This window comes from Miniopterus natalensis, chromosome 5 (genome assembly GCF_054644295.1).
Source record: "Miniopterus natalensis isolate mMinNat1 chromosome 5, mMinNat1.hap1, whole genome shotgun sequence".
In the NCBI taxonomy this organism is placed as follows: domain Eukaryota; kingdom Metazoa; phylum Chordata; class Mammalia; order Chiroptera; family Miniopteridae; genus Miniopterus; species Miniopterus natalensis.
The window spans coordinates 65,459,289-65,476,316 of NC_142085.1; the positions used below are offsets into that span (position 1 = coordinate 65,459,289).

A 17,028-nucleotide genomic window follows, 5' to 3' on the forward strand; every position below is an offset into this window, starting at 1 on the left:
AAATCAATTTGGGAAGAACTGACATCTTAATTTTGAATCTGCCTATCCATGAACATGGAACATTTCTCAATTATTTAGTTCTTTTATTTCTTTGACCAGAGCTTTGTTGTTTTTCTCATGTAGATTGTATACATATTTTGGTAGATTTATACCTAAATATTTCTTTCTTTTGGTGCTAATGCAAATTGTACTATAATTTTAACTTTGTTCATTCCAACTTTTCATTCATGGCATATAGAATAGCAATTTACTTTTGTATATTAACTTTGCATCTTACAACCTTGCTATAATCACTAATTAGCTCCAGGTTTTTCTTGATTCCTTGAGATTTTCTACATAGACAATCACATCATATGTGAACAAAGACAGTTTATTTCTTCCTTTCCAATCAGTATACCTTTTATTTTTTTTTCTTGTGTTCACTAGTACTCCTGACACAATGGTGAATAAGTGTGGTTAGAGGGGACACTCTTGCCTTATTTCTTATCTTAGTAGTGAAGCTTCCAGTTTCTCTTCATTAAGTATGATGTTAGCTGTTGGTTTTTTGTAGGTGTTCTATATCAAGTTGAGGAAGTTCTCCTGTATTTCTAGTTTGCTAAAAGATTTTATCATGAATGGGTGTTGGATTTTGTCAAATGATATTCTGTCATTTGTCAAATGATCTACTAACATAGTTTTCATAGTTTTTATGTGTTTCTTCTTTAACTTGTTGATGTGATGGATTACATTAATTTATTTTCCGATGTTGAACCAAGCTTGCATAGTTAGAATTCATCCCACTTGGTCAGGATGTATAATTTTTTATACATTGTTTGAGTTGCTATATTTTAGGTTTCTGTAAACTTTTTTAGAAATCTCCCTAATAGCACTTTAAACTTTCTAATGGAGAAGTACATATAAAAGAAATTTGAAATTCTCAAAAAGGTTTTGTCTGGAGTAAAACAAAAGCTAATGCCCATTCAACAAACTAGATACTGTTCTTCCTGTTTTAAAAAATAAACTTGATTTATTCAATAAATGTTCGGTGTCTCATTTGTGCTGGGAGCTGGAAAAACAAGAGGGCTGCATAAGATGGATGCATCTACATAGACAGATTAAGAACAATGACAGAAATAGATGCACAGGACTCCAGGACCATATCAGAAGGACTGACAAACTCGACCTGACGGAATGGGAAAATGCCTTCCGGAAGCACTGGCATTTGTGTTGGATTCAGAAAATGGATATAAAATTTGCCATCAAAGAAGAGCTGAAAAGACATCTGCAATATAAGGGACTATATAAGCAAACCACGGAGTGTGAAATTCATGTGACTGGATGGCTGGATATACAAAGTGGGAGAGAAGTACTGAGCCAAGGCTGTAAAATCACACTGAGGATTGGTGGTGAAGGAGCCTGAAGTACCCTCTTAAATTTTTTTTAAAAATTGATTTTAGAGGAAAGAGGAAGGGAGAGGGAAAGGGGGGAGGGGGGAGAGAGAGAAAGAGAGGAAGAGAGAAACATCAATGTGAGAGAGAAACATCCAGCCGTTACCTCTTGTATGCACCCTGGTGGGGGATCAAACCTGCAACCTGGGAATGTTTCCTGACCAGGAATTGAACCCGGGACCAACTGAGCCACACTGGTCAGGGTCTAAATTTTTAACTTTATATCCTTCCAGTGACAAGTAGTCTTAGATTCTAAAGGTAAACACTTTTTCTGCCATTGTGTTAATTTATTAAGAAAATTTTGCTCTTAAGAGAATATGATACATACTGAATGTACTGACAACACATAGAAAGTCATTGTCATTTTGTTTGGAAATAGTACAAAATTCAAACCACCCATCACCCACAGTTGTGTTGTCACATTCTCCTGCCTCCAAAAACAATATTTTGTTTTATTTTTTTATAGTTTCTTTTTATGTGGGTGTCATGGGCATAACTTCTATATACTGTGTGCCATTATTACTAATTCTTATAACTAAATTAATATTTAGAGAATCTTCATGTCTTTTAAATGAACATCCAATATTTTGTATGCTTTGTTCTACAGGTGTGCTTTTTGAAATTTAAGTGTAATTAGAATTTAAAATTTAAATAAATACTTCAAATATCATATTTTATTAAGTAGATTTATATAATATTTTAAAATATTGTTTTACTTTAGAATCTGAATCTGACTTTCCTGCTTGTATTTTTGTATGGGTTGTACTTACAATCAGAAAAATAAGTCTATTCTTTGGCATTTGGGGCAAAGTAGAAATGTCACAGGCATGGGAGGCATTTCTTACAAATGAGAATTAGACAATAATATTTGGAAAGTCCTCTAGAGATTGCTTGGTCAAATAATCTTGGCTTATAAAAGAGGCTTTCCAAGGCAAGTAAGGAGCCTAACATCACAGACTAAATTCCTGGAAGGGCTAGACCATGACATAAGTTTTATTTTGAAAAAGCTCTATACTCTATAGTTCAAGCAGGTTAATATTTCTAATCATCATTGGCTTTCATCAGTTATTTCATTTTCAAGGACCAACAATACAAATGCAAACTCCAAGTTAAAAATTGTTCACTGAGATTTTCATTGCCAAGACTCTTAATGAGAATATAGATGCTTTTTATGGGTTGTCTGACCCCGTATCTCTTTCTCACATAAAAATCAACTGAAATTAAATCCAGACTTTGCAAATTATAATGATGAAGTGATCTTTAATTTACATGTTGCCATTTCATAATTCTAAGGAAAGATATGAATTGAATTTTTAGTTTTTTAAAAATTGCTTTCAATTAGCATATAATACAACATTCTATGAAAAACTGGGGGCAGTAATAGTCACTAAAGTATGAATAAACTTTTCGTATAATGCTGATAAAATTTTCATGTTCATTCCTGAAATTATTTGACCTAAATTTTGTAATTTTATTTACAATGATAAGAAAGCAACAGTGCATTTTTGTGTAGGGCTGGTGATTTCATATGCTTTCTGTAATTTGATTTCTAGAGAATGAAGCTTAAACTTTGTGAATTTGTTTCAGAATATTACATCATAGTTGATTTTAAGTAATTTTATTCAATAGAGTGGATGCCAAATTTTCTTTCTTAAACAGGCCCTTAGTAGAAAATGAAAGGAAAATGTTAATAAAAAAATTTCTTGAAAAACAATCTTTGTTCTAGCTACTCAGCTTTGTAACATAAATTTCTAAGGGATAAAAGAGAACAAACCCAAATGTGACTTCAGGATAATAGCAGGAGTGAAAGTGAGCAATATAGAAAAATAGAGCCATAATTAACACCGTAAGGCTCCTGAACTTGTGAGGAGGCATTTTCTTGGTGTGTTAGATGGTAAACACTGACATGCATTTCCACAGGTTTTTATATTATGTAGTGTATGGTTGATTCTTTTTCTCTAAAGAATAAAATTTGAATCTTCAAATATCTAATTGAAAATTATATTTACATTCCAAATTCTGGTGATGGTGATCAAAATTTTATAGAAAGAAAAGTAAGATTTGTAAAAGAATTTTCATTATGAAGAGAATGAAAACGGCCTAGTACAGATTTAAGTATTTGTTAAAGAGCCATCAACCTAACATTAAGATGCAGACAATAGTCAAGAATACATTTTTCATTGTTTAAAAGTTATTAATTTATATAAAGTATTGCCAAAGAAATCGGAAGTTCATTGTCATTAACTTCAGAGATCCCAAGACAACTTTCTTCATATTTACAATTAGATTTGACTGAGCCTTAAGAAATGGTTTATGATTCCATTCTATTAACTTTATGTCAAGATTGTTTGGAAGTTAAATCAAGACAAAGTTTAAGAATTATAAGATAGGTGAAGGAAAACATGCATTTGATGCAAAAAAAAAAAAAAAGTTTGTTACTTTTAAGAACCTTAAGATGGGTACATTAAGAAGCGATTTCAATGACTCATAGAAGGGGTAGAATGCCTACAAAGTAGGAGTGACGCATTGCTCCCAGGCATGCTGTCGGTTCTGGAAGTATAAGGAAGCTTAATTTAGTCCATCTGCCAACCAGTTCCTCGGACCCGAGAGCTAGTAAGGTAAAGGTAGTGGTAGGAATGGTTCCTGGGGTGATCCTATAGGTTTAATGTGCTTTTTTTTTTTTTTTTCCATAAATTTCCAGAGCCTCTAAGAAAAGAAAGAAAAAGAGGTCACATTAGAAAGAGGAGTAGTTCATTTTCATGATAATTGAAAAGCAGAATATTTTTATGGAAACAAGAATTTGGACATGTATTTGCCTATAGGATATTTTGCATAAAATCAGAGTGATCTAATTACACATTAGCTTATTAGAGAACATGGATCATTAATAACAAAGAACCGTTAACCAGCCATGACTGTATGTCTCATTGCATCACTTCCAAAGCTTATTGTTATCATTGGCACACATGGCTCCTTTACTGAGCTGAAATTCTCTTTAGCATTGAATGACATTCTTACTAATAAATGTTTGACTCACATGAACCAAATGTTGCATGGCAAAGAGGGGGCACCCTGCAGGCCAATGTAACAATACAGACTTCTTTTGACCATGTTGCTCTGCTCTGATAGATGGGATTTAGAATTATTTTTCTCTTAGGATGAGGGGAGTGGGGAGAAACATGGTGAGAAAGAAGGGACTAGAAAGAAATTTCCCATGCACAAGATAAAGCAACTGTGAGAACATTCTAAAGTTTTAAATAAATAAGAGTAAGAAGAAGTGGAATGTGTTATGTGAGCAAGTGAGACAGTGGAGAACTGCGAAGGTTCTCTTGAAAATATATACAATATATAAACAAGCAGAGTCCACTCATTTTCACACGTGTTGCAGGGGCTCCATCTGTAACATCTTCTCTCTGAAGCCCACTCCATGCTCTTCACACCCATTCCCCAGCGCCTAGTCTGTTGTGGGCGCTCAATAAATATTAAACAACTGAAGTGCAAACTATTGTGAAGAAGTTTGGAATTCACAGGAATCAATAGTAAACTGTTATTATTATTTAACATTTATTGAGAGTCAACAGCATGACCTAGTGCACATGAGCAAATAGGTTATTTTATAATCACATATTAAGCAAATAATTTAATACAAACTGTATTAAGTAAATGTTCAGTTTTACTTAATTGTAAAATTGCTTTTCTTTTTTAAATAATGTCAACACACTATGAAATATAAACACTCATCATTTAAATAAATATCTCTCAGGGAAATCATTACTCTTCGATATTATTAACAGTCACTTGAAAGGATGAGCTAAAACTGCAATAGTACACATCACAGACTCTACATAAACCAGTGCAGATACAAAGAACAGAAGAATCTGAAAAGGTGCATGAGAACAAATTTACAAATCATATAATAGTATTTGAGCTTCCCCTGGTGGTGTGACAATTTAAAACACTAATACAATTCTATAGGGTACCACTGTTTACAAAATAGCATCAGAGACAAAGAAAGACAAACTCTTCAGGTGGACACAAATTAGCAATTTATGAATTTAGAAACATTTCTTAATTTAGGCAAAAATTAATGTTTTTATTACAGGAAATAAACCGCATTTGATACATTTATGATCCACATTCTCCAGTTTTACCCTTTATGAATACTTGCTAATTTGTTCAAATTTATTTGGGGATAGTTAATAGGCACTCAAGTCTCTTTAATATTTTTTTTATAAATATTTTGTCATGTTTCTACTTAATTGTATTCTGAAGTGATTTTTTAACCAAGAAAACTATAGTTAACATTTCTATACTGAAACTTTCAGTTTAATTTTGGGATAATGAAGTATCAATAAGTTATCAAGCTTAGAAAGTGTGTTTTTCCCAAGCAACTCAGAAATAAAAGCCCTTCTAGACCAGCTTTCCCTTTAAGAGGCAAAAGCTTCTGTATTCTGACATAAGGAACATACTACTTGAAAATTTTGCTGAATAGATAACTTTGGCATTTGAAAAAGTAAGATAATATAGTTCAGCTTCATAATTGTAGAAGAGAGAAAACAAGGATAACGTTTCTATATTTAGACTGATACACTGTCCTCATTGGGCAATTGCCTTATCTTTTCTTCCACTATACATTTTAAAAAATAGTTTACAATAGTTGTGATTACTAAAATTTAAGATTTTCAATATCTTTAACCAGATGATGACTTGCAGTTTTGCTTATGTAAGATCACTATCTACAAAGGTCATAACATTAATAATGTAGTTAATTAATAAATGCATATTTATTAATTTTCCTCTAATATTTCCACTTTCAAATGGGAGTAGTCGAAAGATTTAATAATTTATCTTCTGGTTTCTGATATATTTAGAAACTTTTACTATTAGAAATCACATTTTGATTTACTAAAATATTCTCTTAATTGCACAGTATTTATAGAGGCACAGTTCACTGAAGTCTGGATTACCTAATATTTCTTTCTTCAACAATTCCTCTATGTTTTCACCCACCACACAAATATTTATTAAACATTTACTGTATGCCAGCATTGTTATAAGCTCTTAGTACAGCCTCTCAAAGAAGACCTTAAGTGATGTCATACACAGGTAGGAATGAAAGAAAATGAAAGATGATTTGAGAGTGATTTAATTTATTACTGTTTACTTCACCTTTTCACTATTGAACTTAAGCCACTTTGAGAGAAAAATATTAAAAACAAGGAGATTCTGGGACTCCAATCTTTAAACTTAATTGTCTCATTGATCTCCTTCCTTGCCCCAGTAAGTCGCAAGCCACTGGATGCATCCTTAGAGTGACTGACTGCTCCTCTGGCTAGTAACTAGCAAATATTATTAAAGATTTTTTTTTCTCACAAAAAGTGAGATTGAAAGAGAGAGGAAAATGAGATTTAGGAGGGCAGGTTGATTTCATACAGGAATATCAAGGAGGGAAATGTGCACTAAATATGAGAAACTAAATATCAACAAATGAATAAACTAAGCTTAATGAAAGGTGATGTACGCTTTCTAGACATACTGTGCAAATAATAAAGATGAACCCGCATACAGTCCCAGGTGTTGAAAGTTTTGTCTTTGCCAGTCCTCAGTTCCCACTATAAGGATAGTAACATCTATTGTGGAAAACATTTCTTTCTCCTGATGCTTCAAGGCAACTGCTTTCTAAACAAGAATAGCCAATGTTGTGTGCGTGTGAGTATGTGTGTGCATGCGTGCACATGCACAGCCAAGGCGAAGGAATTTATAGAGCTTCTTAATATTCAATTTATGATCTTTATGAGCAGAGAAACTAAAATGCACAGGATTCATCATTAGTTAGAGAGAAAACAGTGTTTATATTTTTGGACTTTTGCAGAAGTTAGATTAATCAAATTTCTACTTGTTATATAATATAATGTCTAGTCAGCTAAGTTACATTAACATAAAGTTTGTTCCACCTTTCACTATCTGCATTTCCTATAAAGTTTAGTTTAATCAATATTTCCCAAGTTTTCCCAATTATAATACAGACCCCGTCCAGAAGTTCAACATACACAGTTTTACATAGATCCCAAAGAGTATCTGACATCCATAAAAATTATGAAAATTATAAAGTTGTTTCCCTTGTACAAGTCCATAAGTTCAAACTTAAATGAATGGAAATAACTTTTTATAAAATGAGTAATACTTCAATGCATTGTGAACTAGTTTGAGATTATGCATATTTAGGAAGAAATCTGAAGACTACATAAGGAAGAAAAGTACAGGACAGTCTGAATGCATTATCTTATGAATAAATATGAGGATTCTATGATGAAATCTAGAGAATGTCATTGATTTATTCTCACATAAGCTCTCTGCTTTATTAAAATCACAAAATACATATTTTATATCAATTACTAGTTATAGATATACCATCACAAAGTATGTAAGTTATTCAAATACTCTACTTCTCATGGAGTTTTATAGTTGAAAAGTATGAGGCCATTGATTTACAATATTTAAAACTGAAATGATTTACTAAGTCAATATAAAAAAAGCCATTGAAATAACCTCTTAGATTTTTCACATAAGCCATGAGCTTACAGTCTTCATAAGATAAAAGGTATTGTTATCGAAAAACACGAATTACAAAATCACGTGGAGTAAGTTCACATCTCTAGGAACATTCCGTCTCCTATCAACTTGAGGAAACATGACAGAATTAATGAACTGACACTAGCTTGAAGGTAAGAAGAGATAAACAGTCTGTGTTAATAATCAGTTATCTCTTAGGTGCCATTATTAGTGTAGTCATTTTACATTCTAGTCAATCTTCTCTTAATATGCTGTGGCTATCAAATAAATCTGTAAAAGCCATAAAAGATAAGTAATCAAAGCCTTTACACTACACAGGAGAAATATATGAAGCTTAATGAATGCAATTTGATAGCTGATCTCACCTATATTAAAGCTGATATTATAAGAAAAAGATGCTTAAATAAATACTGTAGGTTTATCTAAAAATTTATAATTTTTCATATCCTTTTACATATGCTTTCTTGTTTGGGCTCTATGTCTTGAAATAAGCAGGTCAGATATAATTAACTTTGTTTTTAAAGGAGAGATTTAGGCTGAGAACCTTGCCTAAGGAAACAAGCTGAAATTAGGAACCAGTACTGGTGCTCCTCTACTTTATATTTCAGAGATTAAAATCCCCACTTCAAAAAGAAGTTGACAGAAACATTCTGTTGCATTCTAACATTCCAGATAGTCCCCAGAAGCCAAAAGGAATTAGAAAACTTTTAAAATGTGGTTATAATGTGATTTTTATTTAGAAAAGCCCAAAGAAATAAATCCTTGACTAGTTGTCTTAACTGAATCCTTAACCTTAGTTTACTTATCTAAAATGTGAGGAATTGAAGGGTATTTGAATATAATTATATATAAAATCCTATATTTCTGATATTAGAAGCTTAATTACATCTCAAATTTAAGAGAAATTATTTTGAATTTATTGTTAACAAAATTATTGCTAGTTCTGATTTTTTTATTATAATAAATAATATTATATTATAATACATAAAATGCCAAAGAGTGAGGGGCAACAATTAAAATTATTAGCAGCCTGATCTCTAACAGAAGACCTAACATCATTTTAAATGTTTTAACTCCACTGTGTTGTAGTATTTCTCTCAAGCATATTCTGGAGTGAGATATATATATGTGTATATATATATATTATATAGCTGCATGAATAAAAATAAAAATGCATTATTTATAGCATTATGGTATATAAAATTAAAATTTCAGACCTCTTGGGAAAATCAATTGCTGAAGTCATAATAGAAACTCAAATGACTTACTTTTGTTGATTTTTTTTTACCATTTTAACTTTTACATATTTTTGTAAGTGATAAAAATTGTTTTTGCATAAATGGAATTGTTTCATCTTTATTCTTTGGGCTATTTTTGGTCAGGTGTTGTTAAAACCACAAATCAAACTGAAAAATGTCTACCAGTTGCCCCGGAGGATCATTTCCTTACTGTCAACAATCTTCAGCATTTTCCTGATGTAATGAAGCAGCCTGCGGAGCTTTCCTGTTCTGAACTTATATTCAAAGTTCAGTTACACAAAGAGCAAAACCCAGGTCGCTGCCTGACATTCCCCCTGGCACAGAAGACCATGCAAGGACAGTGACAGGGAGCAACAGATTCCAAGCTTATTGTCCTCCTCCTGTCTGGTCCAGTGCTTTCCTCCTCACGTTCTTGTCTTTCTAAAGAAGATAATGTCAACCTCCTTCATTTTTTTTTACCTTGCTCCACTGTCTTGGTTGGTTTCTCTTCTTTCTTTCCAGGTACAGCTGCAAAGCAGAGATAAGCTTTAAATAAAAGTTGCTGAGAGAAATGCTACTTCTGCTCTAAAGAAGCCTTTTAACGTATTCAGTGCCAGATAGTTCTCCTAAACAAGCTATTTTTAAAAGCTTTTTAAACATTTCTTATTTCTCAACAATCCAATGGAAAGCCACGTTAAATCTAATCTTACAGAATCTTATAGAGAAAAAAAAATCACTTGCCTTTTTCTGACTAGTTATTCCACACTATTTTCTACTTTATTCTTTTATCCTCTGCTTTGATAAACATGTTCTATAAAGAATTCTACTTGACAGGACAATGATTAATCAACTTACATTCCAGCTCACTGCTGGAGTCAGTATCTTGAAAATGTCAACTAAATGTTCCTTTCAATTCAAGCTTAATACAGCTTAATCAACTGAAAAGACAGCGTAGTTGTACTTGAGATTTATTTAAATATTACATGAAGTCGCTCAAATTACAAGTAACCAAGAGAAATAAGATTATCATCTAGGTGCTGTTTCCTCTGAACTACACTTTCTCTGCGACTTACTGGTCTCAGTGGAGTGTTCACTGCTCACCTATTTATATATCAAAATAGTAAAACCGATTCACACAAAATCAGTGCACCCCACTGAAATAATTGATTCAAGTAAAGATCTTCAGAGGATGCTAACAACTCTTAGATGGAAGATGAGTGGGGAACTGAATACTGTCGTTACAGCCAAGTAGCAACACAGAGTTGCAAGGGGGAAAATGCAACTTTGAAAGGAAAGACTATGGTCGTCACCAACCTAATCCATTGATGAAACCTGGAACCATTCATTCATAATAGGACGTCCAGACATTCTGTGCTTCCTAACGATGTGAACCATTGTATATATAGTTTAACTTCTGAATATTCTTAACAAAACAACTGGAATCCAGTTAAACCAAAGATTTAGCTTTTGTAATCAAACACAGGATATAGAAAACATATTAACTAGTATTCTGAAGAATCAATCATAACAATAAAAAATGTCTACAGGGTAAGTGGCCATGATCTTTTCAAAAAGTTAATGTGAAGAACCAGAGAGAGAAAGAAAGAGAATTACTTTTTACAGAAAACTTGTTAAATTCACTCATTAGTTATAATAGTTCATCTGTACATTCTTTTGAATTTTTCAAGTAGATAATTTCATGTGTAATGAGTTTTAGTCTCACTTTTCTATTCTTGTGCCTATTATTTCTTCTCACCTTACCGCGCTGCTGCAAGTCCAGTACAGTGTGTAACAGGTGCTGAGAGACACATCTTCATCCTGCTCTAATTCTAAGGAGGAAAGCTTTCCACTTTTCTCCATTAAGTATGATATTTGTTAATGATTTTTGTAAATATCTTAACATGGTAAAGGAAACTTCTTTCTACTCTAGTGATGAATTATATCAAATGTATCTGCTATGATACATTTATTTATTCCCATTATTCTATAATTGTGGTTAATTACATAGATTACTTTTTTAAAAGTTGCACTGCTGAAATAAAATCAACTTGGTTGCATTTTATCTTTCATATATATTGTCAGAATTGATCTACTCAGGTCTATGCCTTCATGCTCACAAGTTAGCCTTTATATTTTTTTTATTTTTCAGCCCCTGTAAGGTTTTGATATTTGAACAAATGTTTCTCATTTTCTACATCTGGAAGGTTTGGTGCAGATTGTTAATTTTTCCTTAAATGTTTGAAAAAAATTCACCACTGAAGCCATTTTTCCTCAGGGAAGAATTATAATTATGGATTCAAAATATAAATTTAATTAGAATTTTCAAATTTATTAGAAAGTGTTTTTATTGTTTATTACCCATAAGATCTGTAATTATACCCTTTTATTTTCTGATATTGATATTTTGTGCCTTCTCCCTATTTTTCTTAATACATTTTTGTAAAGGTTTATCAATTTTACTAGTTTTTATAAAGAATCTAATTTTTATTTTGATTTCTTTATTGTACAATTTAATTTTTATTTAATTAGCTTCTTCTCTTAAATTTTCCATTTCTCTTCCTTCTACTTTCTTTGGGCTTTATGTTCTGTATATTTAAAAATTTATTGGCTTCCTAGATACTTGAATTTTAAGTCTTTTTTCTTCTTTTTTTCTTTTTTTAAAAAATATATCTTTATTGATTTCAGAGAGAGGAAAGGAGAGAGAGAGAGAGAGAGAGAAACATCAATGATGAGAGAGTCATTGATCAAGCCCACAACCCGGGCATGTGCCCTGACCGGGAATCGAACCCCGATCGCCTGGATCCCAGGTCAGGGCTCGATGTTCAACCACTGAGCCACGCCCAACCAGGATAGCTCTTTTTTTTTTCTAATGAATATTTTTAAAGAGCATAAATTTTACTCTAAACATTGTTTAGTTAAACCCCAAGTTTCAATGTAATGTTTTCATCATGTATTAGTTCAACATATTTCCAAATTTCCACTCATATTTTATTTGGCCTAGGGATATTTAGAAATGTATTGTTTATATTTTTCATATCACCTACCACTGTTTCTGACATAGCAAGTGATCAGTATATATATTTGCTTGGTGATTAAATGTATTATTAATTGACAAATGAAATGTTTGATAATAAATATTCTGAGTTATGAAAGATCAGTTTTGTTGTGTATTTTCATAGCTGCAACCTGTATTTTATTTATTTTTTTTTACATTCAATATTATTTTATGTTAGTTTCAGTGTACAGCATAGTGGTTAGACAATCATATAATTTACAAACTGATCTCTGATATATCAAGTACCCACCTGGCACCGTATATCGTTATTACAATATTATTGACTATATTCTCTATTCTGTGCTTTACATCCCTGTGACTATTTCATAACTGCCAATCTGTACTTCCTAATCTTTCTACCTTTTCACTCATCCCCCTAACAGCCCTCTACTCTGGCAACCATCAAAATATTCTCTCTCTACGGGTCTTGTTTCTGTTTTGTTTGTTCATTTATTTTGTTCTTTAGATTCCACATATAAGTGAAATCATATGGTATTTGTCTTTCTGTCTGACTTATTTCAATTAGCCTAATACCCTCTAAGTCCATCCACGCTGTAGCAAATGGTAACATTTCATTTTTTTTTATGGCCAAGTAACATTTTATTGTATATATGTACCACAGTTTTTTACCCACTCATCTACTGATGGGCACTTGAGTTGCTTCTGTGACTTAGCTATTGGAAATAATGCGTCAATAAACATAAGGTGAAGCAACCCCAAACAATTCAAACAGAGATATGCACCCCCATCGGTGTTAGTGATTTTGTAGCCAATAAGATGTGAAGAAAGGCAAAGGAGCAGAAAAGCCTTAGGTGTACCTGGAGAAAAGTACACAAGTTTAGCTGAAGCAGAGGGTTTCCACAGAGAAGATATGAAATAATCTAAAATAGAAAATGGGGCCAACTGCAGAAGGCCTTAAATTCCAAACTAAGGAGTTAGATTTTATTACATATGTTTTAAGGAGCTAGTAAGATGTGTGGTGTATTAGTCTCTTCTACTAATGCTCTCTCTTAAATCAATGTGGAAATAAAACACTGAATATTTGTATTTATAATAGATTGTGGGTATATAGTTTTATTCATAATGCTTCTATTTATAAAATCATTTTGAATATTGTGCACAAAATATACATTTTTCAATTGTTTTATTTTAATGCTTTGAAGAGTAAATGTCTTTCAGAAAATGACTAGAATGTGACATTCATAAACACTAAGGTTTGTTTTTTTAATGACAGGTTCATAATTCCTTGCACTCATATTAAGTAGAAGAAGCTAATCACCTAAAGTGCTGTTTTTTGTTACTCAGGAAGGTCACCGAAAATGCCAAATGTTTATACAGAAAAGAAGACATTTTGCATAAAATGATGATTCTTTCATTTTTGATTCTGATGCAAAATTCATCAAGGCCAAATCTACGAAGAGTAACTGTTAGGAATAAACAGCTCATCTAAGTGGATTTTCTATCTGCTTGGAATCAAAAGAAGACCTTAATCAATGTTTCTTTCAATACCACAGGGTCCCTGAAACCTTCTTTGATGCTGAGAGAAGAAATTTTCTTTGCTCTACATTTGGAGGGATTTACTTTAAGAAGAAGAAGGAAAAGTAGGTGTGTATTGCTCTCCTGCAGGGATCCCAACTAATACGAAGAAACAAAGCAGCCAGCATTCTTAAAAAGTAGTGCCTGGGCTAGGGACAGTCCTGAGCTGAACTGTGAGATGGAGACGTTGGTTTTCTATAGACAGAGGCTTTAATTTCACTATTTCCCCCTCAGTTTCCCTTGGGACCCGACTCTCCCATACAATCCTCTCTCCGTCCTTGCCCCTGAGCACCGCTTCATGTATGCAGATAGCAGAAGGGGCTTGTACCTGGGCAGTGAGGCTTACCTGGAGGGGGGCTGTGTCAGAATCCCAGAGAAGAAGGGAGGAGCGATAAGGAACTACTGTGCAGTCGAAAACATTGCCCATATGGCATATACATTACTTATGGGATGTAGACCTAAAGCCTTATCATGAAAAACTGTTATTTCTAAGGAATGTGATGTTACCTACAAAAGGGTTATCGCTTAGAGATGTCAACAATTGGAACAATGCACTAAATCACTAACTATGGAAGAAAAAGTCTTAAATCTATTAGGTCCTTGGACACATATTATGGAGACAGGAAAGAGAGGCTTCTCATCACTTCTCAGATGATGCTAACTCTGATTTATTCACAAGGCCATTCCTTCCTGCTACCATCTCCCCTGAATTTTATTTCTAGTATATTTTAAATTTTAAAGAATATGGTATTATTATACCATGCAAAACAGGGAATGTCTAAAGATGACGTTTGAAAGGGATACAAGAAAACCAGACCTTGGGAGACTCTGACATTGTTTTAACAAGCTTGGACTTAATTTTGTGGAGAGTTGGGGAAAAGAGAGTTTTAATTTAAAAGTGGTTTATTCAGTTTTATGATTTTGATAATTTACTTTTACTTGGGTGGGGGTTCTGATAAGATGAATATTAGTAAAATAAAAATAAAGAGATGAGGACAGTGGTGGGATTGTTATAGTGGTCAAACATAAAATCATGAAGATTTGAATGAAGATGAAAATCATGGTTATGAATAGGAGGAAATATATGCAAGAATTATTTAGAGGATAAAATTAGCAGAACTTGAAGACTCTTTGAATATCAAGTGAAGGAGATAAAGATTCATCACCCCAGATTTCCAGTGAGGCGGGAGATTGAGGTGTCATCAGTGATGATGAGATGCAGGCAGGAGAGGAAGTGAGGAGTTCAGGTTAAGAAAGGTTGCATTTGAAGGTGTTTATTAGACATTTGAACACACAAGGCTGAACATTTCTGGAAAAACCCTTTTTCTGAAGTCCTGAAATGACAACATAGAGCTGGGGGCAGAGTTCCAACCTTGAGAGTGGACATATCTCACAAAGAGAGGCGATAAATGAGAAATTCAGAGGATTCCAAATGGAATCTGGGAACATCAATAATCAAGGTGCAGAAAAGGGAAAACACACACAAACAAAACAAAAAATGGAAAGGAGTAGGAAAGAAATGTCAGAGAATATGAGGAGAACCAGGAGATATGTTGGCATGAAAGCCCCAAAGTGGAGAGACTGAGAGAAGAGACAAGGCGGTAAACGCAGCTGGGAAACCCAGGGACGCGGGGCTGGGGCGGCGGAGCCAGGGGAGCATCAGCATCAGCAAGGGCCCTGTGGCCGGGGGAGCATCAGCATCAGCAAGGGCCCTGTGGCCGGGGGGGCATCAGCATCAGCAAGGGCCCTGTGGCCGGGGGAGCCTCAGCATCAGCAAGGGCCCTGTGGCAGGGGGAGCCTCAGCATCAGCAAGGGCCCTGTGGCAGGGGGAGCCTCAGCATCAGCAAGGGCCCTGTGGCCGGGGGAGCCTCAGCATCAGCAAGGGCCCTGTGGCAGGGGGAGCCTCAGCATCAGCAAGGGCCCTGTGGCCGGGGGAGCCTCAGCATCAGCAAGGGCCCTGTGGCCGGGGGAGCCGCAGCATCAGCAAGGGCCCTGTGGCCGGGGGAGCCTCAGCATCAGCAAGGACCCCGGGGCCCGGGGCTCAGAGGCCTCACCCTCCTGGGAGTGGGGCGCCACTGGGACGCCAGCATTCAGAAGGCCGATTAGCCTGAGGAGGAGAGAAAATTAGAGTGACAGGGATCCAAAAAAGTAATTTTGAAGCTGAGAATAATATTTCCAAAATGAGGAACAAAGCCAACAATGCGGGGCAGGGGGACCCACAGAACAGCGCGGTGATGACCACGGAGGGCGCAGTGGGAGCCGCTGGCCTTGAAGAGAAGGGAAACACTTTCCCTCTAAAGTGAAGAAAGAGACGGCTGTAGATTTTAAAACAACACCAAGCTGCTTTCCTATTTCTCCTTTGTCCCCAGCAACTTGCTTCAGCATCATTACCTGCGTCTTTACTGCCCCTTCCCTCAGTCACTTTATCATCCTGTAGCTTTCACTTGTGCTAACCCCGAGAATTGTCTTTTGGAAATCATTAACAATTATGTAGCTGGCAAACCCATCGCCACCCGATCATTGAAACGGTTTGGGGGGGGGGTGTGCGCGCATGTGAGTGAAGGCTGAGAATCGGGTTGTTAAATTGTCTCTTTAGAGACTTCCAAAGACATTGCACACATTACTCACTCATTTCTATGTGTAAAATAAAATCGCGAATTTCAGAATTGTTCATTGTTACAGTTTATTTTTAATTGGAATTACACGACCCTTTTCATCATGCTGATTATTTTTAATGTATATTAATGTTCTTAAAAATATTCTGGGAATGCGGACTGGTGCAGCCACTCTGGAAAACAGCATGGAGTTTCCTCCAAAAGTTAAAAATGGAACTGCCTTTTCACCCAGCAGTCCTACTTCTGGGAATATACCCTGAGGATCGTAAGACACCAGTCAGAAAGAACATATGCACCCTTATGTTCATAGCAGCGCAATTTACAATAGCTAAGATCTGGAAACACCCCAAGTGCCCATGAGCAGGTAAAAAAACTGTGGTCATTTACATCATGGAATATTATGGGGCTCTAAAAAAGGAGGAACTCTTACCCTTTGCCAAGGCATGGATGGACCTGGAGAGTATTATGCTAAGCAAAATAAGCCAGTCAGAGCAAGACAATACCGTGTAATCTAATATGTGACATCTAATATGTGGAATCTAATGAAGAAAATAAAGTGACAAACTAAATGGAACTAGAAGCAT

At 34.6% G+C, this 17,028-nt stretch overlaps 1 protein-coding gene across 1 annotated transcript in view; it reads right to left on the minus strand.

Moving 5' to 3' along the window:
- TRDN (triadin) overlaps positions 1 to 17,028 on the minus strand; it is a 254,454-nt gene that overhangs the window by 50,752 nt on the left and 186,674 nt on the right. Inside the window, exon 20 of the mRNA XM_087817589.1 lies at positions 9,719 to 9,766. Within this exon, the coding sequence (XP_087673715.1) occupies positions 9,719 to 9,766 (48 nt within the window). The remainder of the gene's footprint in view (positions 1 to 9,718; positions 9,767 to 17,028) is intronic.